This window comes from Perna viridis, chromosome 9 (genome assembly GCF_037379345.1).
Source record: "Perna viridis isolate PV_CMFRI_1.1 ecotype Kerala chromosome 9, ASM3737934v1, whole genome shotgun sequence".
Lineage (NCBI taxonomy): Eukaryota > Metazoa > Mollusca > Bivalvia > Mytilida > Mytilidae > Perna > Perna viridis.
Window position 1 is genome coordinate 33,461,374 of NC_142453.1, and position 23,530 is coordinate 33,484,903.

Here is a 23,530-nt window from a genome sequence, read left to right on the forward strand (position 1 = left end):
TGTATATACAAGTAAAAGAACATTCAGATCTCCCATCCAATCTTTGAGGCATGGTGGTGTGCACAGTGGTTTCTGTGGCTCTGATACTGTTCGCTGAGACATCGGTCGTGTACGGTGGTGCAGGTACTGTAAAATTTACTTATCAGTAACTTCATGGGTGCTGGCCATGCACCTTGCGGGTTACGTCTTATAATTAACACTTTTTTTTTCTCTCAGTTTTTCATGTTTCATATATAGTTAAATGCAGCGTCTAAATTGACGCATTAAATTATTCTTTAATAAAGATATTTTGCGAATAAAATAAAAAGAAAATGAAAAAGAAAAGAAAACATGCGTTATTCCATGAGAAAATTATTCAACAGCCAAACGTATTTCAGTCTTTTAGGAAGTCAACTTGTAATACAGAGTCAGGATCTTTACTAGTTTCGTATCTTTGACAAAAACAAGTCTTCATAACTCACATCTCAAAAATGTGTTTGATTGTGGAGGTAAATTAATCTTAGTTAATGCAATATATGTCATAAGTGTATTGCGGATATCAATGTATCCGAAGGTTAAACCCAATCACCAATCCGCATACCTATAACCGCTTCCTGATGTACTACCTATAACTCCACTATCTTATAGACTCTTTTTTCTTTACATTAGAAATTATTTTTTTTAATGTAAGGAAATGAATATCTAACACTAAAAAGTCTTTTTTTTCTAATTTTAGAAAATGAATTAATCATTTTCTAATATATTTGTACTAGTTTTGGACACTTTGGCTTGCCATATCAAATTAATTAAGTCGATGTAACGAGATGCTAAACCGTTATAACGAGATACTAAGTCGTTATTTAAAACAATTAAAAGTAAAACAACAACTGGCACTAATGGGCTTCCGTACTTTTTCCACGACGGAGATCCCTGTCACACTTTAAGATTTTACTGCTTCATAAACCTCCCGAGCCTGGATTCCAGATTCAAAACACAATAATAATGCAAAATGTTTAGTTGCTCGGCTATGAAACCATGTTGTTTCATCTCTACATCTTCGTTCTGTTGTTCTGGTAAATGTAAATTTTCAAATATTAAGTTATAATTCTTCATTTACCTACTTTGTAGGTCTTCCACATATTTTTGAAGTTAACTCATTAGTTTCGTACCCCGCCTGACACACAGACTATTTGTTTTGTTCTTTTGATTCCAGCCTTATGTCAAAAATTTTCCCAAATTGCTCATATTGCGGTCAATGTTAGTTACTACAAATTACGCGGTTGTTGTCCTCATTGATGATACTATTGGTATCAACAATCATTTAATGAAACTTTTTTACAAATACATTCTGATCATTGGTAAGTTAATGAGTTACGGTATTATTACTGTCACAGATGTTCGGTTAATTTTACTACACCGGCTTTAATACTAAGAGTGTCCGAAGTTCACCCTGGTTCGTTGTAACATGAGCTTTCATGATTTTGGATAACAACGAAATTTTCAGGACGTCAATTCCACCGATTTTTTATGCAAGGGTAAACTGTTTCTTATAAAAGTCTTTGACAGTAGCATTAGAATAGACATTACTGCATTGTATTCGAAGATTTGGTTTTCGTCAATCTAGTTTGGAAAATGTCAATTTACCGGCCCCTCTTACATGCATGCATCGCCAGTAAACTCAATTTTTCACCATCAAATCCACGATTGAACCCCCCTAAACCCTTAAATACAATACTGTTGTCTGAACAGGGTGTTCGTGGCTCTGTCTAAGAATTACAAGGATTTCACACGTTTGGGAAATATTTCAAAATCTTTGGTGCTAGAACAATATGAGAAGAAAATTAGATGGGTCAGAGTGCTTGTTTATGAGATACATATGTATAAGCATTTGCAATTTTAGCGAAAAAAGAATTTCTTTAGACTTTCAATAGGTTTTGTTGTAGTAGGTTTTACATGTATCATTAAAGACACTGAAGAAATAACAAAGGTTTCATAAATTGTTTTTTACAAATAACATTTTAAGATGTGTTTGATGAAATCATGAAAAGATAAGTGGGTGTCACTGAGCAAAAAATAATAATGGTATGAAATGAGAAAAAAAAAACAAAAAACAAAACACTTTGAAAAGGAGGGGTACCAAGTGAGGTTAATCAGAAAAAGGGGGCCTACGACATTATTAACATTTTTGTCAGTTTTGCACATTGAAATGACGAATTTTCCAATAAAAAGGAGGGGTGCCAACCCTTTGCAACCTCCTGGATCCGCCAACATTTTTAACGTGACACGAGGGACAGAGGGATGTTTCATTGTGCAATTACATTACACGAACAATGCACTAAAATTACACACCAGTAAAATTATGTAATTATACATGGTTATAATATATATTATTAACCAACTACCCCAAAAAACGTTTAAACACGTCAAAAACTTACCAATATATGTGAATTCAAACCGAGTATCTATACGGGGCCAATGTGAAAAAAAGAGGGCCAATATGGACCAAACCAGGGCCAATACGGCATTATAACTTCCGGTCGTTTGACACCACCATTTTTAGTTAGAATTGGACTTTCATAAACTTTGATCACCGGGACTAAAAGCTGCAGAAACACAACTAAAATCTTCCATTTTATACCAAAAAGATATTTAAGGCTGATTACTGTAAATAAACTTGCAAGTTCTTGGTAAAACTCGAAAACATCTGTTCTACAAATCATCTAGTTGAGTTGGTTAATAAAATTGTCAATACATATGTAATTTCATATTTGCCCTGTTATAGGTTTCGGTCAATCATATTGGCCTCGACAGCCGTATTGGCCCTCGGCGATGCCTCAGGACCAATACGACCGCCTCGACCAATATGACAGACCTCAAACATACAACAGGGCCAATATGAAATTAAATATTTATTACCATATAGCACAGACAGACAGAATAATATATTTGAGTGTCACAATGTAGGACTGTTGATAAAACATATTATTTTTTTTTAGCATATCTCATTATTATAAAAATACATGTATTACGATCCAGCCAATATTGACTTATAAAGCAATTGTTTTCATTATATAAAGCATCCATAATCAGGGTTTAAATATTTTTTTAATATGCATTTATAAAATTTCACAGTTCATATCTTTCATCAGAAAGCACTACAAATCTCTTCTTCCTTCGGCTATAAACTATATATTAGATAAGAGTAAAAATCTCATAATATTAATAAATAGATAAATAAATAAATAAATAAATAAATGTGTTGATAAATTTATCTTTACATTATTTACAACTTATTTCCTTTTGGCCTTGCGTAAAAAAATGAATCTATCTTTTTTCAATCTCAAGCGGCAAACTTTCTAAAACTAAAATTAACTAACTCTTCTATGATATTTTTCATGAATGATCTTATTTCGAAAACATTTTTTGTGTAATGTATTTGTCCGTAAATTAACAGCACAAGCTTCATTTTTGTCATTAAATGAATGAACATTCCATTCTGATTTTTCATTATAAAACAAAATGTCTTTTTTACAATTTTTTTTCAACTATTTATGTATTATTATTATAGTCCTCTATAATCATGTCTAAACATTAAGTTATCAAGCGATTGTGATATATTCCCACTCCACATATGGACCTAAAAAGTTAATCTTTTGTCGTACGCAAATCTATCGTAAACGGAGGTATAAACGGAATGCCCCAAGAATTCCTATAGATTTCGTTCTTTGAAACCCATATATCTTACATCTGACACTGCTAAATTCGAAACTCTTTTAACAACCACTGAAAAGCCTGTAGTATACAGGTAGACATGCTTTATCACGTACATGTATGCTTTGAACTTCATGCCAATTTGTGCGCCCGAAAAATGCGAAGTTCAGAAGACTTTGTGTTGATAAAATTCATTGTACAGTTAGCTAAATAAAGGGTTTTATCTGTCGTCCTTTGAATAAATTCTTATAGTTTAAATTTTATTGTCCATATTTAAATGAAGTAAGATAATCTTAGAATGAATTGTTCGAAATCAATTCGATAACATAACCTTTGAAAATTATATAAAATATTACTATGAGAAGACATATGAGGGTCATTCTCAAAATGTGTGCAACTCCTGGTTTGGTGTTTTCAAAAAAAAATGAATGGTTGTAGTTTTTTTTGTCAGCGGATTCCGAATATATATCTCCACAGTAAGTAGAGTACAAATCCGCCAAAAGTAAAGATGTGTGATTATAAATTCATCAAACGTCTTTGGTATAACACAGATTGTTTTAGTCATTATAAGAAAGGAATAAGTCATATAATTAGACAGTTTGAAATTTAATATGTTAAACTATGAAAAAAAAGTATATTTAAGTTTCATGATTGTTGCTGTTGGTCTTTTCATGCAAAATGTAGTCGAAATTAAAACTCTTTTCCGTCAAAAGGAATCCCTAAATAGTCTAATGAAATTTAATTTGCAATTGAGAAGTTAATTGATCAAAATTTTAGTTGTTTTTTTCAAGATAAACTATATGACAAATAAAATGGATCATTAATGCGTAAATGTCCATGGAATAACAAAGTAATTGTCTTTGATGTAACACATTCTGTCTTTGATGTAACAAGAAAATTGCAGAACCATTTTCCTTCAAACGTACCCCGAAGATAGTGTTAGGAATATCTGATTAAATTGATCAAAATATAATTACTTTGAAAAATATGAACTTAATGGTCAACAAAATGGGTTATTACTGCATAAATGTCCGTGGACAAACAAAATAATTGTCTTCGGTCAAACAAAAATTGTCTCGCATATAACAGAAACTAAAATAATATATAATTACTGTATCAGCTTTAATTTGGTTCTTTAGTTTGTACGGTGTTATCTATTATAAAGTATTGTTTCTTTGTACATTTCATTTTCGATCAAAAACATATAATAATTTATGAAAAGTCTTTCATCTAATGTATTTAGTCCTTTGAGTAATATTTTTTCTTGTTACACAAACATAAGAAAATTTCCATTCAATATTCAAATAACTGCAAGCTTCATGAAAAAAAAAAATTAGTAAAAAAAAAAAATAAAAAATAAAAATAAAAAAAAAAAAAAAAACATTTCATCAATTGCTTTCATTTATTATTATGATATTTCAATAACGTGAATTAATTAATTTAGTTTTTTATTGACTGTATATCAATGCTGGACCAAAGACCGTAAAAAAGGTACCCAGTCATTTGCACTCACATATTTTGACTTAAAATCATTGTAACATTTCTGCTGCAAAACATCGTCTGCAATTTGATTATGTTGGATTATGGGGAAGGGGAAAAAACTATTTTTTGAGTTATTATTCAAAGGAAGACAAGCCATGACCCCCACTTTTCTTTGGAGACATGTTCAAGGGCAAACAAAAATCAACATGTTTATAAGATATATGCATTTTTGGATGTTACAAAATCAAATTTAGATCAAATTTACAAATCCACACGCTAAATTATTGGCTTTATGTGTAATATTTGATGCATTTTTAGATTCCTAGACAATTGTAAAGATTGAGAGGTGAGCCAAGGACATGGAAAAAACAGCAGCAAATGCCTACTTTTCAGGGTGAAATTTTTTTTTTACCATTCATATGTTATGATTTCATATATTTTCCCATCTTTAGGCCAAAACACGTCAGAAAACAATAATTTTGTATATTTATTCAATAATTTCCATCCACCAGCCTACAGGGACAACACCATTGCACATTTTTTTAGAATGAGCCTTAACGATAGAATCTTATCAGTATGTCTTATCTGTACTCACGATGAATCAACACGAAATGTAAACAGATTTTTTTTTCAAATGTTTTTATTTATATTTGTACAGGGTTATTACTTTAGATTCGTGTCAGACTGATCTCCAGTTTTAGATACTTGGTCTTTCAAACGCAGATGATTGTGTATTGACACTTTGCTGTCATCAAAAGTGTGGGTGACATTCTACACCTTTGCTTGACACAAATTTTTTCTTGGAAGATACGTGTTAAGTACTTTCCTAATGTTACCTTGGATTTTGTGGCAGAGATTATATCGCATTGAGGATACTAGTATATAGTTCGATGAATTTGTTTCAGCTTCTGAATATCACGATTCATTTTGTCAAAAGCATTTTTTTGCATCTCACAAATGTATTTATTTTCTTGATGTTCCTGATCTTTATAATTGTTAATAATACATACAGATGATCTAAACAACTTATGAAATTTCGTATACATGTAGCTCCTTATTTTTAATATACATGTATTGTTAAAAATCTACATTTGTCCAATAGATTTCAACGTATGTTTCAATTTCCACTAGCAAAAATGATAAAAGTTTTTATATCAAAATACTGGGGCGGATCCATGATTTCAGAGGTAGACGTAGAAAACAATAGAAGTAATAAGTCCTATACTGCTACCACACTCTCAAAAGAAGAGATAGTGGAAAACCGTAAATCTGTGTTATCCTATTTTGGTCTCTCTACCAAAGACGATGATTGTGATCTACTGTTTATGTACTGGATTCCTAAACTACGCTACTTAGCTGGATCTGCAAAATGTACAACCAAACCTCTTTCAAAACTTTGACCTATACTCATCGCTGTTAAAGAGGGTCTCCAGCCCTACCACGAAATTTGTTACTCCCGTAGTGGTATTAATTCAGTATGGATCATGAAAAATTCGAAAGATTTTCAGGAAACTCTCAATCTCAAGATAGTAATAAAAAAACAATACAATAAAACATATACGGTATATTAAGTTCAACTTTTTAAACTTCTGTTTCTCATACTCAGTTAAAATTCCGACTCAAAAACAGTATTCATCGTTGTTACTCCAAAAAGAAAAAAGAAAAAAAAAGACGGTACACCTAGATACCATGCAAAATGTAGTTCTTGACAGAGATTCCTCATATATGTACTTTGTTTAAAAAATAAGATTGCAAATCATCTTCTAAATATACCTCAGATGTTTTCAAAATGCTGGAATTCTTGATCGACAACATATTTGTCCAGTGTGGTGGATGCGTTTTTCAACAAACGGTCAGTATTCGTATGGGAACAAACTTTGCTCCTCTACTTGCCGACCTATTCCTTCACTCTTATGAAGCCGACCTTATAGTTGATCAAATTCAAAAGAAAGGTTATAGTTTAGCTAGATCCTTGAATCTCAGTTTCCTCTGTATTGGTGACGAATTATCGTCAAACAATCCTAGTTTCTGGGATTTTGGATCTACCTAAAAAAAGGTGGAGATAAAGGATACTTCAGACATTGTGAAGTCAGCCTCACATCTTGACCCACACCTAAAGATCGATGGTAAAGGAAAAATATTGACCAAACTATACGACAAACGCGATGACTTTTCATTCTGTATTGTAAACTTTCCTTTCATATGTGGTCACATTCCTTCAGCACCTGCGTATGGAGTTTTCATATCACAACGTTACACCAGAGCTTGCCATAACTACGCAGACATTTTATACCGCGCTAGACTTCTGACAATTAGGGTCCTGGAACCGGGTTATATTGGTACAAGATTGAAGTCATCATTACAGAAGTTTTATGGTTGTCATCATGAACTCTTGGATCGTTACGGTGTATCCATCTGCACCACGAGAATTGATTTGTTCAATGTGTCACAGTTTCCTTTCCTCTTTCGTCTACCCTGGACTTGACTTTTTATGAACAACTCTGTGGGTGTTTCTAGAAAAACAAAGGATGCTTACCCTCCCGGTGACCTGGTCCATGGCCCCAGGTTTTACTGGAGTCCGAGTTGCTCATTTACATTTGTTGCTTCGTTTGTATTATTTTGGTTATTTTATGTTATTTGTAGAGTGTGCCTGTTTTCCATGTCTGGTCTTTGTGCTTGAATTACATTCTTTTGATTTCCGTTAGAATCTTGATTCCCTTGTTTACGCTTTCAAATTGGATAGAGTTCCGGAAATTTAAGATGTCATGCACCAAAAAAAAATATCCTAATGTAAACCGGACATTGGAGGCGTTGATCGGGGGTGCCCCCTATGAATAAGAGCCTGCTTCAATAAGAATCATTATCCTTAGCACATAAATATAAATAGAGTAATAAATAGATGTATATTAATAATTAAAAAAACCCCAAAAAACAATAACAAAAAAAACAAAAAAACAAATCAAAACAACACAACCCCCCCCCCCCAAAAAAAAAAAAAAAAAAAAAAACAACATCAACTAAAACCTGATCATCTAGTCTAAGATTAAACCCAAATAACATTATAACATTTTTTGTTTTGTTTTCAGGAACAATATGGGGTTATCAAGACGGCATTCGTAAGTTACATATACATGTATAAATTGTGTCTGCGGGCGGAAGAATGTGTAGACCTTTATAGTCCTACTTGCCTTTTTAAAAAGTAATTATTCAACTTATTTGGAGAGTAACCAATTCATGACAGTTAAAAATCAGTAAACTAGTAAATCCTTTTGATAGATTTGAAAAAAATAGGGTAGATAAAGATATTTATTATGATTTATGTTTTTTTCACATACCATGCCATGTCACTCGAAGAACCTTTATAAGCCAGAGGGCTTGGTCGAGAGTCACACAGGTGTTATATTAAAAAAAATCCATGTCATATTGCATTTATCAAAATTGTAAACAATGAAATTATTCCAGTATTGAAAACAAATCGATATGGTAAAGATGGACGGGTCATTTTTGTTTTGTTTTAGTATGTTAGGTAAAACACGTGTTTTCTTCATGAGACTTAGTTGCTAAGTTTAATTGATTTATAACAGAGAAATGTGGAAAGTTCAGTATCCTCGTTAAGAAAACCCGTATATTTACCTTACACACTAAAACAAAATAAATCTTTTAACTTGTACTGGCAATCCCAAACAAAACGCGACAACAAATGTAGTATAGCTCCGTGTGATATTTATAGTATGTAGCAAAGAAAATACATTTAATCAATGAAGCAAACAAAACAATTTTCAAAGGTCAAATCGTATAAAAATATTCCATTGAACGATAGACCATCATGATTTAAAAATAAATCTTATCTATGTCAGCCGATAGAAAATGATAGTGAACATATCGATAGTTACACTGGAACTGATGTCACGTATTTCAGCTTGATGAGTAGAATATAAAGAATCATGATAAAAATAATAATAGAATTGTTGTTCACGATCGGACTGCATTGATTGACCTCCGTTATCGATCTGTCATGATTATTTTTCTCTGTTGACTGTAGGGTTATCGTTACCCAATACATGTATAGTCCAAGTAAAATAGGAAAATGCCTGATCCATAGTATCGAACTGATGCTAAAATCGCACATGAAATTACATTTTTTTATATATATCGTTGTTCATTTGCTCCACTATCTACACATCTTGTACTGATGAATGACAATTAATCTCTTCATGTATTTTTTTTTTATTTCAAGCGCCCGCGATGTGGCCATTGGAGTACCGCACATGTGGTGGAAGACAACAGTCCCCAATAGACATTAACATTAACAGCGTCCGGGTAAACCCAAGACTGAGTCTATTCGATTTCACCGACTTAAATACGATAAACAACGTAAGACTGACCATGGAAAATAACGGACACACAGGTGCTATAATTTTCTATTAATGTTAAATTAAATGCACATGGCATGTTCAATGCACAATAATCCATTTTTTATTTTAGATTACAACAAAAAAGGTTAAGTAACTAAGTATTTAATAGTCTGGGGTAAGCGAATAATAAAACGTCTCAAGTACATTTATCATAAAGATACGTAAATACTTTCTCTTGAATAAAAATTAACAGTCAATAAAAGTGTATGTTTCGTAAAACGTAGGGCCAGTTACTTTCCGTATGCACAATGTCTCGAAACCTCAAAATTAAGATTACGCATATCATTTTTGTCATAAAAACGAAGTTTTATCCAAAATATTTCGGGGGAAAAATCGGTGGCCATTTCAAAACGGCCGCCTTCTTTGTAATTTTTATGCACAGTGGTGCAAACCACACGACCCCCCACTCCGTATGGATGATAATTTATCCGGACAAGTTCATGATCATTCTGTAAAACGGAAGATAACGAATACATAATAGTAAAGTATAATTACAAAAAAAAAAACGGAGTTAAAACCGGAAGTCACCACTAGTTCATGGTCGTTGAATAAATGTTATACTGCAATCGTTCTATTTGAGCACCAAAATGTGTTGACTGTATATTTTTTTAGTGATATACGGTCACTGACAGTATAATGTATCATATATTTAGATTAGAATATACCTTATTGTATATGCATTACAAGTGTTTTTTAAACCCTATATATTTTACCCTATACCGCATACCATATATCACTCCTTTAGACCCATGTAGCATACCCTATATCGCACCCCTACACATAACACACTTGACGTATAGTTAAAATATATGATATAATGAACATGGCATGCCAAAATCTGTATCACCCTCGACCTATATCACCCCGCGGGCCGGTGGCACGGGTTGATACCGCATGTGATACAGATTTTGTCATGCAATGCTCAGTATATAACACTAAGGCCCCCGCCTACTTTCCTACTCTTGCATGAACTACCTGTTTATCTTAGCTTCACTGTCGGGGGCTTCAAGTCGATAAGAAATGTAAAAAAAACATGTCGTATAAAAATATAACTTGATTAAAAATGATAAGGATTGCAGTATGAGGAAAATAACTATACTGACCAGAAATAAAAACGATAATAATATTAAACAAATTCGGCACGAATCGGAAAAAGAAAAACGCTCGGCGAGCCTTCTCGATTCTAAACGTCATCCGTATTTTGATTTTATTTCAAGTCAATATATAGTTATTTTCTTTAAAATTTGTATCAATCAAAGAACAAATAGTATTAAGTGCGTACTGTACCTAGTCATTTTCAAATAATTGTACATAAAAAGAAAACAACAAAAAAAAATCAGTTTAGTTTTACTCTTTAAAGTATTTTCCTCCCGGTAGGGATGTTGTCTCCTCAGACACATACACCACACCAATTCTCGTAATAAAGAAAGATGCTTAATTTCATCAATAGGAGTTGTAGATTACTTATTTCTATGGATAAATAATATTAAGTAAAATTGTACGTTCGGAAATTATTGTATGTCTATAAGTTTTTAAGTGAATTAGGCGTTTTTTCCACAGAAATGCACAGTAATTGAATTACAGTTTTGCTAAGGCAAATAAAAAAGAACTTTCTGATTTTTTTATTCAGTTGAAGTTGATGTTGATGACAGAAACACATTACATATCAGAGGAGGCGGCCTTCCAGGACCATATATTGTAAAACAGTGGCATTATCACTGGGGATCTGTTGATTCAAGGGGTTCAGAACATGACATTAACGGAAGATTCTTCCCAATGGAGGTAAGTACAATACCTAAATGGTGAGCCAAGTCGATTATTTAAACACTTGCAAGGGAAGACAAATTCTGTTACCATTCTATTAGGTATCAGTGTATTACATATTCCTGAGCGGGTGTACGTCAAAACATGGAGGCTGAAAAATATAGTGCGCTTTCTTTTTGACTTTGCCTGTTTTTGTTTCTTGACAAATGATTATCATTTTTCCTCAAAAGTACAGGGCAAATATCAAACTATATTACAAAAAAACTGTTTTTGAGGAAAAACAGTATTTTCATGAAATATAATGCTTCAGAAAAGGGTCTATTTTATGAACCCAAAACAAAAGTGAAAGTAGAAAAAGTCTATTTTCAGTTCGAACTGTTCTGGTGTACCAAAGTTCGTGCCTTTTTTTTTCTAAAATGCATCTAAAATTTTTTTTCGACATTTCCTTAATGAAAAAACTGGTCAAAAATTATACTGAAACTCCTTGTCTATTTTTTTTAAATCATGAGAATTTAAGATAAACTATAGAAGTCTATGGGACAAAGAATACAAGACTGAGACCATTAGTTAATAGATTTGTTATTATAATACTATTTATTTGGGATTTGATAAAGGAGGTGAGATTTTTGAGTCTTCCTTAACTGGGCTGTACTATCAGAGATTTTCAGTTAAAAAGTGCAAAGTTCACACGTGTCGATCGGTAGAGATAATATGAAGAAATGACTAAAAATATTGTAATACCGGTATTTATTTTCAGATGCACGTTGTTACATATTCTGCAAGATTCAACAGTTTTGAACAGGCCAAGAATGCGACTGGTGGACTTGCAGTTCTTTCATTTCTCTTCGATGTAATAAATTATTCTTATATAAAAAAGAAATTTCATCAATATTTGTAGAAAATCGAATGTCTGCAATATGTCAACTGCGCATTACACGTACATTGAATATTTTCATTATTAAATCCAGAGCATAGAACTGTAAGGAAGTTACATGTATTATGTACCTTGACTTGAAAATTGTTATTTCTATAAATGCAGTGACAATACGTTCAATTTTAACCGTCAGATAGTTGCAGATTTGATGTAGTATTAGTAGATATTATTTCTTAGTACGTGAAGGAGTCTCGTTGTAATTTGATTTCAATAGCTTGTTAATAACATCAAAGGCCACATATTATTCATCGTCTACATACATAACCCTGACTGATGATGTATGGTATCTCAGATGTTTAAATTTTTTTTGTACAATTTATTTTATACAGTTACTGTTATTTACACTCATTGTTTTGAAACTGGATCTTACATTTATCTTACATGAATGTTGTACAACATGCATCTTGAATAAGCAAACTTTATCATCATAATTTTGTAGATTGGAGATGACAACCCAATGTTTGAAGAGGTCGTCGGTAGTTTGGGTCAAGTCCGCCACAAAGGTCTGAATGTTTTATCTAAATTCGATATGAAAACTATTTTCAGTATAAAAAATATTTTCCAAGTACTGTTTTAAAGTGTAGCAGCTCATTTTGAACAAAGAATAACCATTATTTACGTAATTGTCATACGCGTGTTTATGTGTAGCAGAAATTTTCAAGGTGATTATTTGCATCATTTATATTGAAGAATGTGTGGCAAATTGTATCTATATTATCCCCGGTTCAAGTACTCTATTGTTCTATTAAGCTGTAAGTTGTTGTTTTTTTGCTTGTGTCTTTTCCCGTGCTTCGTTGTATTCTCGTGGTTTTCCACGAATTTCCTCCCATCTCCGATTTTATCATGGTTGTATCATACAAGTTTAGTCGTATCTAGAAAACCAAATTTCTTCTTCATAGTACTAGCAACGAAAAACAAGTACTATCTTCAAAAAAGATAACCGACGCAGTAAAATTTTGTTCTTTTTACCTATAAGTTTTTATATTTCATTCAAGAAAATAACATGGCACGCAATTTCAATTTTCGATACGTTTTTTTTTTCGAACGCCATTAAGTAATCGGTATTTGGCTAATCGAGAAACAAAATTGCGATCAGGCGACTTGCGTTTCCATAGAAGAGCGTTCTTAAGGTCAAATGGATAAAGCGAAACTATACCGACTGCGTCGGAAAAATAGTCTATTAAAATTGTCAAATATGGTTTTAGATGACCACGTAGACATCCAATCCTTCGCTTTGACGTCACTATTCCCGAGAAATACCGATGTTTTCTACAGATACTATGGAGGCCTAACAACCCCACCTTGTTATGAGAGTGTTATCTGGACGGTATTTAAAGAACACATCAAAATATCGGAGAGACAAGTACATTTTTACTATTATATTATTCTTTCAGTTGTTCACGGGCTATTTTGTCATTCAATGTTTGACCATTTTTTATTATGCACGTTAAAGTAACCATTTTTGTGTTCTTTAAAATGATAATAAAACATTGTATAACTTGTATGTTGAAGAAGACTCTTCAAATAGGCAATCAATATTATTTTTAGCTCACCTGGCCCAAGGCCAGGTGAGCTTATGTCATCACTTGACATCCGTCGTCGTCGTCGTCGTGAACAAATTTTCAAAAATCTTCTCCTCTGAAACTACTAGACTGTCAGGTTTTTAAACTTGGCATGATTGTTCCCTAGGGTGTTTTGCACAAAATAACCGTTGGGATTTTTGTTCCATGAAAAAGCATGGCCGCCATTCCTAAAAATAGGACATATGGGTCAAAGGCAGCTTTTTGCAAATAACTCAAAAACGGTTGCCTTTAGGAAATTTCTGGCTTGGGTAATATTGTTCAACATCATGAGACGGACCTACGCCGAAATTTTTAAAATGATTTGTCAACTGATGTAGGAGTTGCGGCCCCTGAAACATTTTGTTTTGCATTTTTCGCATGTGGAACTTTGAAAGTCTTCTCAAAATCCATTGCACAGAATTCAATGAAAGTTGGCATTTACGTTCCTTAGGGTATTCCACACAAATTGACTTTTGAGATTTTTGATCCATGAAAAAACATGGCCGCCGTTACTAAAAATAGAACATAGGGGTCAGATGGTAATTTTTTGCAAATAACTCAAAAACCGTTGCCTTTAGCAAATTTCTGGCATGGGTAAGATTGTGATGCATCGTGAGAAGGAACCTATGCCAAAATTTTCAAAACCATTCGTTGACTGGTGCAGGAGTTACGGCCCCTGAAACAGTTTTTTTTTTTCACATGTACAGCTTTGAAAATCTTCTTCTCTAAAACCATTTAAGATCATTGAATGAAAATAAGCATACTAGTTATTTAGTGTATTGTGCTCAAAAAGACTTGTGATTTTTAATCGGTGAATAGATATGGCTGCCTATACTAAAAATGGAACTTAGGGGTCGTAAAAAACAGGTTTATGAATTCTAAAATTGTTGCCGTTAGCAAAATTCTGGTTCAGGTCATGAAAATGCTATTAAAAGCATTCCCTGCATTTGACAATTTAGTTGATTTTAACTTCGCCTGTCTCATTCTTGAAATTGTGCAATTAAGCAAATGGTTAACAAGGTGAGCGATTCAGGCTCTCTTGAGCCTCTAGTTACTATACCTTGTAACACTTGCATATATATTAATGTAGATCAATCAGTTCCGCATGTTATCAGAAAGACATATAGCCAGATTCCGACCACTGTCAGACAACTTTAGACCAACTCAACCATTAAATGGCCGTCTTGTATACACGAATGACCGAAGAGGTCTCGAGTACTTCAGACCTGTATGGCCATCAACAAATTTGCAGTCACGCAGGAACTTTCGTGTGCCTGGTCGCAACACATTGAATAAACTGCCTCGAGGACCTGTTCGAGGGGTATTGTCGTCGGAACATAAATTATTGCGACGTATTCAAAACCCAAGACGTGTTGTATTTCATAATTTGTTTATGCCCCGATTTGGACAGACAATGATACATCGCCTTGGGAATAAGATAATGGTAAGTCTAAAAGATGATACATGTATAATGTAAAAATATTTAGGTCATTCCGGATTTCAGTTCTATCACAAGGAAACAGAGAGTGGCAATTAAACAAACTTTGAATTTTATAGATGCATTGAATGGATCACAATGAGAAATCAAATACTGTTTGTTTATTAATAAGTAATGACTGTTTTTGGCTAGTGATTCTAATGCAAAAATTGTGGAAAAGTGTTTTCATACTTATGTAAGTATTACTAGAAATATGTGATCAAATGAAATTACTCAATATGTATATTCAAAGAACATTAATGGCAATAAAAATAAATTGTTTAACTCAACCTCAATATAACGCTTTCCGCTACCACGGCAGAACATACTTCCTCGTTTACTGATGTTACTCCATTTTGAGCTCACCTGATCTGAAGCTATTTCCATTACTTGGCGTCGTTTACGTTTAAGAAAAAACTTCTCCACCTACATGTACATTACTGGACTAATTAGAACCAAATTAGATATGAATGTTTCTTAAGGTATTCTGCCTAGAACTGATGTTTGGGGATCCGTCGACAAACATGGCTGCTGTTAATAACAAAAATTCCATAGATCTATCACTAGTTTTTTTTGTGCTTTATTTAAAAAATCGTTACTATAGTCGGCGTCACATAAATAACATACTGTTAAAATTTGAATAAAAATATTTTCTACGACTTTATTGACACCTACCGTCGTTTAAATTGTCTTAAATGACTTGCTCATTCGTTTAGCCAAACGGCTTCTCCCTAAACATTGAATCGTTAAATTCCGGTCAGATTTTAATTCTAGGTGGCAATATTTACATTGTAAAAAGTCGGCCATGTTTACAGTGATCGGGTTGCTAGGAGATGTTGTTTACGTTTAAATGGTTTGTCCAAAAACCGAAGAACCCAGAATGCAATTCGGCGTTATTTCGGATATCTCGGATTTATTTTACGCGAACAACGTATAATACCGAGAAGTTGATCAAGCAGACGATTGTCACCGGAGTTCGACGGGAACTTACGCACTTCGTTTGTAAACAAATCGTCCCGTAAAAACCAACATGGCGGATATTAGTATGGGATTTTCCCGTAAGGATTTGTTACGCATGATTTAAGCTAATCAGTGACTTGTTTTTGAGAAGCTGTTTGGCTAAACGAATGAGCAAGTCATTTAAGACAATTTAAACGACGGTTGGTGTCAATAAAGTCGTAGAAAATATTTTTATTCAAATTTTAACAGTATGTTATTTATGTGACGCCGAGTATAATAGAAGAACTCTTTAATTCTATGAGATTTTTCTTCCCTAAACAATTTAATAAAATCTTATAACCCGTTTAAGAGTTATTCCTCATTTAATGCCATTCTTATCATGTTTTTGGTTCTTAACGACGTGAAGAGTATAGCAGTAAGCTAAAAGAGGTTAAATCTTCGTCATAAAGAGGATATTAAAAATTCGAATGCTATTTGGAATAATAGCCCCGATAGAGCAATCTTTGACGTCTTTGATGTTTTCTTAACATATTATCGTTTCTAAAAACCACCTCATCAGGTACTACGAAAGTAATTGAAACCAAACTTGGTATTATTATTTTTCAGGATATTCTGCCAAGAAATCATGAGTGGATTTTTGATCCTTTGACAAACTTGGCTGCCATTACAAATAGATTGTAGGGGTCAAACAGTTTTTTTTTTGCAAATTTTTCGAAAGTACCTTTGGGTAAGACAAAGTCTGAATTAGTATGATGCAATCTTACCATGGAGATATATTTTTTTTGTAATTGGCCTTTTTGACGGTTCTTTTGGTTTTTTGGTGTTTCAATTTGTAAAGGTCAACTCTTTTTAAACTTGTGCCAATGTTTTGAAACTTTATATGGATGCTGACCTTAATTATTTTTACAAATGATAAACAATTTGTGTTGCTGCAATGACTCAGCAGTTGGCAAAATGGTACAAGTAAATGAGCCTCTTTAATTGATCAATTTTTTGTTCCAAATGATACGACAAAATAATTTTAATTCTCCAGCCGGGCGATTGAGGCTCTTTAGAGCTTCTAGTTTTGTGGGAGTTCATACATAATGCATGTGCTTTAGTTTGTTTTGGTATGTTGTCTTGTTTTTATCCATCTTTAGTTTCTTGGTATGTTGGCTTGTCTTTATCCATCTTTAGTTTTATATGTAAATGTATCACATGATTTTTGCTGACCTCTCCAGTTTCAGATTACCAGTTTTGACCATGAACTTTGATTATGATGACTTAATTGTCCTTAAATTTTTAACTTCTTTTTTTTTCTGCCGATATTCTGCCTTAAGACTATACATATAGAGTGATTCCTATTTAAACTTATCGGACCAAATTGATACAGGGAAGTTAACGTAAACTTATAGAAGGGTCTGAAAAATTCCCAACGATGTTAGAACTGTCAAATTAGCAATGCAAATTTTTGGTCGTTCCCTCCGCGGGACTCGAGCTCGTACCGCTGTGACATCACCGCCTGCACTAAATCCAGCGCCCTAGACCACTCGGCCAGCTAGGCTGTATAAAAATATAGCTTTCGCTGGCCGGGTCATTCCTCCTCGTAGGATTAATCTAGGGCTTTAACTTAGTACACGATGTATGGTAGTTCGGGACAGTTCATCTATGTGTTATTATGTAGGATAGAGGATCAAATTAATGATGCATGTCACAACAAATAAATATTATACAACGTCTCAGAATGTGACGACTATATTCGCTACATTGCTCCATCGGATCAAATTGATACAGGGAAGATAACGTAAACTTATAGAAGGGTCTGAGATTCCCAACGATGTTAGAAGTGTCAAATTTGCGATGCAAATTTTTGGTCGTTCCCTCCGCGGGATTCGAACTCGTACCGCTGTGACATCTATGCATCTGTGCATCGCAAATTTGACAGTTCTAACATCGTTGGGAATTATATATATATTCATGAACTGATATCATTATATTTTTAAGTTCAACAAGCACCAAATGAAAGGGCATTTTCGCAGCACTATACATGTACCTTACTTGAGGACAACCTTTACATCGTCAAGAAGATTAGGTAGAAGAGGTGGAAGAAAATACAAAAGAAGTATCTCTAGAAAGGGCACATAAACACTTTATTTACAATAAAGATGATTTACAAGGAACGCATATTGAACAATCTTTACTTTCTAATACTATGGATCGTTACGATGTATCCATCTGCACCATTAAAACTGATTCGTTAAACGTGTCCTAGTTTTTCTTTCCTCTTTCGTCTACCCCGGACTTCACTTTTTATGAACAAATCGGCGGGTGTTTCTAGAAAAGCAGAGGACGCTTACCCTACCGGTGCACCTGGTCCATGCTCCCAGTTTTTAGTGGAGTCCGAGTTGCTCATTTACTTCTGTCTGTTACTTTGTATGTATTATTTTAGTTTTTATACTTTATGTTGTTTGTTGTGTATGTCTGTTTTCCATGTCTGGTCTTTGTCCCTGGATTACATGTTTTTTTATTTCCGCTAGAACCTTGGTTACTCTTTGTACTATATAAGGCAATGCTTATTATATATTTTCAGCTATGATTATACACACCCGAAGGGAGCGAAAATGGTTGGGTTCACTATGACTGTGGCCAGAGAAGCCACCAATATCCGGTTTGTGCATGTAAAATCGGGAGCTTAAAAACGCATCATAGCAGCTTCGTTTTCGTATACTTGGTAAATGTAATTGAGAATCACACCAATCTAGGAAACATTAGCTAGCTTCAATGATTAAATATAAATCGAATATTAGCTTTTTTCCAAGATAGGAATGGTGAAAACATGACACACAAATGTTTACGAAAATGACGTTATCAGTTTATCGAAAAAGGACAATGCCGACCCAAAGACATTTCAGACCATGACAACCCACAGTTCCTTACCAAGGCCGGACCATGAGAGAATGCGTACGGACAATAAAAACCGTGTATCATTGTAAATTTTACCATTTTGGAAGTTATTGATAAAAGGGTTGACAAAAATAATAGAAGAACTTAAGAAAAGGGGTTTCTTCAGAAGCGTTTTAGTATAGCTTTTTATATGAATTCATTTCGGTTTAAATCGAGATATGCAAAAAATCATAAACCCGATTTTAGATCTGCAGTTTAGATATGAAACTGGACATAAAATATGACAATATTACATGTAGAATTCAGATTGCGATAAAATGTGAAAGCAAGGAGACCAAGATTACAGCGAGGAAGAAAGAAAAAAGAAAGCCAGACCTTGGTTCAGACCAAAACTGCTCAAAACAACAATAATACAAATCAACCAAATAAATACACAGAGTTACTAAGAAATACACGAACAACATAGACCCCACCAAAAGTATGAGGGTGTTCCGGTTGCGCGAGAAGGGTGCACGACGTTTGTAGCATGCGATTTTTTAATTGAAATGATAGAAATATTTCCTACATTTTGTTTCTTTTAAAAAAGGACTAATATGTTGAATACATGGGTAAGATAATAATAAAATAAATGCTGCGATTTATCAAGTAATGAGGCATCTATAGAGTTCACAAAAATGTATCCCTTGTACCTATTCAAAATCATATGAAATGATTGTTGATAAAAAAATATACCCATTTCATCGAAACTTCTCCGCAGAATTACATTGAAAACAATTTGACCCTAAACTATTTATAAGCCATACATGAAAAATAGGAAAATTTATAACATTCTGATTATTGTGCGTCATATTAATTAATTTGGGGGAAGCGAACTGAATACTGCAACAAATCGGTCCAGAACTGTGAAGACTTTGAACGTTAGAAATTATCGAGAGCAAGTCATATAAGCGCTGTTGAAACTACTGTCATCTTCTGAGCTTGCCATTTTTGTAATTAAAAATTAAGTTATTAAAATGTCTTTTTAACCTGGTAGAGGAGAAATCAATAACAGTTATCAATACTGTTTATATACACGTACACAGCACGCAGGAAAAATCATATCTTGCGAAACAAATTGTGCATGTGCGTGTGTACAAATGTAAGGTTTTATCGTTTTGTTTAACAGAATGAACGGGTGATGAAAATGGCTAATCTTCAACGAAATGAAGAAAATCCAAACTAAAATCATAGCATTTGTGATTAGTCATGTTTTGAATCGTATAAGCGGTTGTGATTGGTCATGTTTTGAGTCGTATAAGCGGATGATGTATGTCTACAAATGAATGACATATTCAAGTGTTTAATTTCATGTCAAGATACCTTTATACGTTCATTAATATTAAACATATCCCATTCCTGTAGAAACCCTAAGTCTATCCATGTTTTATTATTCTATATTGTAAATAACTATTTAATATTTATATTAATGTAAAAAACCTTTTGTTTTAAAAAATGTATCTAGACATGATGTCATAGAAAGTCGTAACGTTTGTGATTGGTCAATCATTGATCTGTGTTAGTTCACGCCTTAAGTGTTTGATAGGTCTATCACAAAATTCAAGTGTATTATTCTGATACCATATCATGTACGAGAAAAGACATCCATTCAATTATTAGCTAGACATTAACTTCCCTAAAACTTATTTGTTTCACCAAAAATTAAAATAATTTAACTAAAAAAGCATTTTTTAAGTTTTAAGTGGCATTTTGACCTGATTCCTTATAGTTTAACAATTTATTCTTGATATTTTTAACACATTCTTCATGTAGGTATGCCATATATACTTGGATGCGTTTTCGGAAAAAGTCGACAATTTCCTGTTTACCGAGGACTTTGTTCATTTATTGAAATTTTCTAGACACTTTTCTCAGCTACTGCTCATCATAGTGGCTGGAAATGTGAACACAAACATTTAATGGTGGGATCCATTTTAGAAAAATCAACAATAACTACCAGGTTATCGAGAACAGTTAATATAGAAATAAATAGCGAATATTAACATTTTCATCCTATCAAAAATATAGACGCAGTTCTTAAAAAAAAAAGTAATAGTAATAAAATAAAATCAAGAAACAAAAAATGCAACAGACATCTACCTAGCAACATGTTTTTATATATGTTTTAAAACATATGGACCAGTGGGTGAAAATATGATTGTCATGGTGGTCCTACATATGCATATATATGAAAAACATATGACAAACAATTATATTTTCGGTCTTTTCAAAACATATGAAAAACATATATTGGAATTTGACCTGCGTATTAAAGTATTAGGGGCATTTCGTACATGCAATTCAAATACGGATATAAAAATAGTTATTTCCCATCAAATAACATTATTACTTAAAACGAAAAAGGAGAAAAACGTTGACAATTATCAACACAGTTTACTTGGCCGTATGAGTTAAAAACAATTTGTAACATAAAAATCATGTTTTTCGATACGTGTTTTACATGGTAAATGTACATACTTTTCTTAACCGAATGAACTATAAAGTGTTGATCGAGCAAAAAATAGTAAAAAATCTTAATATTCAATGAAACAAAACTATATGCCTTTACTTAGATTGATATCAGTAACAGGTATTTATATCATAAAATCTACGTTTGAACAGTCACTTCATTATTTTGTCAAAGGGAAAAATAAGTTATGCTTACCTATAATTAACTAATAAATCCTTGTAATTACCTAAGCACGAGGCCAACAAAGTCATTTAAAGGTTGTGATTGGTTATGTTTTTAGCTGTATAAGTTCACACTTTGAGTGTTTGATCGGCCTATCAACACATGACACATTCAAGTGCTTAAGTATGAGACCTCTCTTGCGAGATAAAGGGAATGTGTATTTACTATTCCCAAAGGAAACCCAAAATGATAACGTGATGGCAACATTCTGTTTCACCAAAACACTATACATTTTTTTATATAACATACATAAGTACCAGAAAACAATACTACAACAACAACATTAAAATATGATAACAAGTCATCTATAATAGTGACAGTACATATAACAATATATAATATTATCTACAATTATGTCTTTCAGCATATATTTTAATGGGATATTATACCTATCACACGGAGCAACAATATGTATTTTTAATGACCAAACAATGTTTGCCATGGCGTAAAAACTAAATTATTAAAAGTATATTTTTTGACATAAAACCGAATGCTACTGGCAGAGGCTCTTTGACCCCTAATTTCTTTTTAAAATCTGAAAGAATCATTACATAATTTTTTTAAGATACTCTTAAGACTTGTTTATCAATGAATGTCAAAACAGTGAACATTTGCTATATAAACTATAAAAAACTATATAAAATCTACTGAACTCTCGCAAACACTGAGCTCAATTATTTCATTTATCTATTAAATTCGTTGATACGGTAAAAACCGGCATTTTTACTAAACTGTTTTATCACCTAATAGTTAAACAATGTACAATTTTACGAAATTTCCCTACCGCTTTCAATAGAAGAATTCGCAAAAGGCATCAATACAGCGAAAAACCGTCAAAGACAAAAACACTAATTTACACTTGCCATACTCTTGAAACGACGTGTCACTTATCCCTTCATAAAATTTATTTGAATGAAAAATAAAAAAAAGTTAAAAAAAAAAAACCAAACAAAAAAAACCAAACAAAAAAACAAAAAAAAAAAAAACAAAACAAAACAAAACAAAACAAAGCAAAAAAAAAAAAACAAAACAAAACAAAACAAAACAAAACAAAACAATAGAAAACAAACAAAACGAAACAATATATATATAACGCCTCAGAATGTGATGACTATTCGCTACACTGCTCCATCGGATCAAATTGATACAGGGCAGATAACGTTAACTTAAAGAAGGGTCTGAAAAATTCCCAACGATGTTAGAACTCAAATTTGCGAAGCAAATGTTTCGGTCGTTCCCTCCGCGGGACTCGAACTCGTACCGCTGTACATCTATGGCAACACCGCCTGCCCTAAGTCCAGCGCCCTAGACCACTCGCTGACCGTTGGGAATTTTTCAAAACCGTCTATATATATATAAGATTTCTTAACTAACAAGTTTTAATGTAAAACTTTTTTGCTCATGAACTTTGCACTGAATGATTAAGCAAATCAATGTATTAATAAGGGCAAAAAGCATCAGACCAAAACAATCTAGAACATATGGGGCCAACACCAGAATCAAACTCTGTTAAAAATAAACATATTTTGATTTTCTAATGTATAGCTTTTTACAAGGTACTAAACTTACACATGCTTATTAAACCCTTTTTATTAGATATAAACACTGCCTTTAAAGCAACAGGATAACCAGTTT

The 23,530-nt window shown here is 32.9% G+C and overlaps 1 protein-coding gene across 1 annotated transcript; it reads left to right on the forward strand.

Annotated features, from left to right (window-relative positions):
* Window positions 1–18,434, forward strand: LOC148607907 (carbonic anhydrase 1-like). Its single transcript, XM_088545365.1, has 9 exons — window positions 1–123; window positions 8,259–8,288; window positions 9,410–9,580; window positions 11,218–11,369; window positions 12,109–12,201; window positions 12,725–12,788; window positions 13,491–13,648; window positions 14,938–15,291; window positions 18,268–18,434. The coding sequence occupies exons 1-9, from the start codon at window positions 51–53 to the stop codon at window positions 18,406–18,408; spliced, it is 1,236 nt and encodes a 411-aa protein (XP_088401491.1). The 5' UTR covers window positions 1–50; the 3' UTR covers window positions 18,409–18,434.
* The last annotated feature ends 5,096 nt before the right edge of the window (window positions 18,435–23,530 follow it).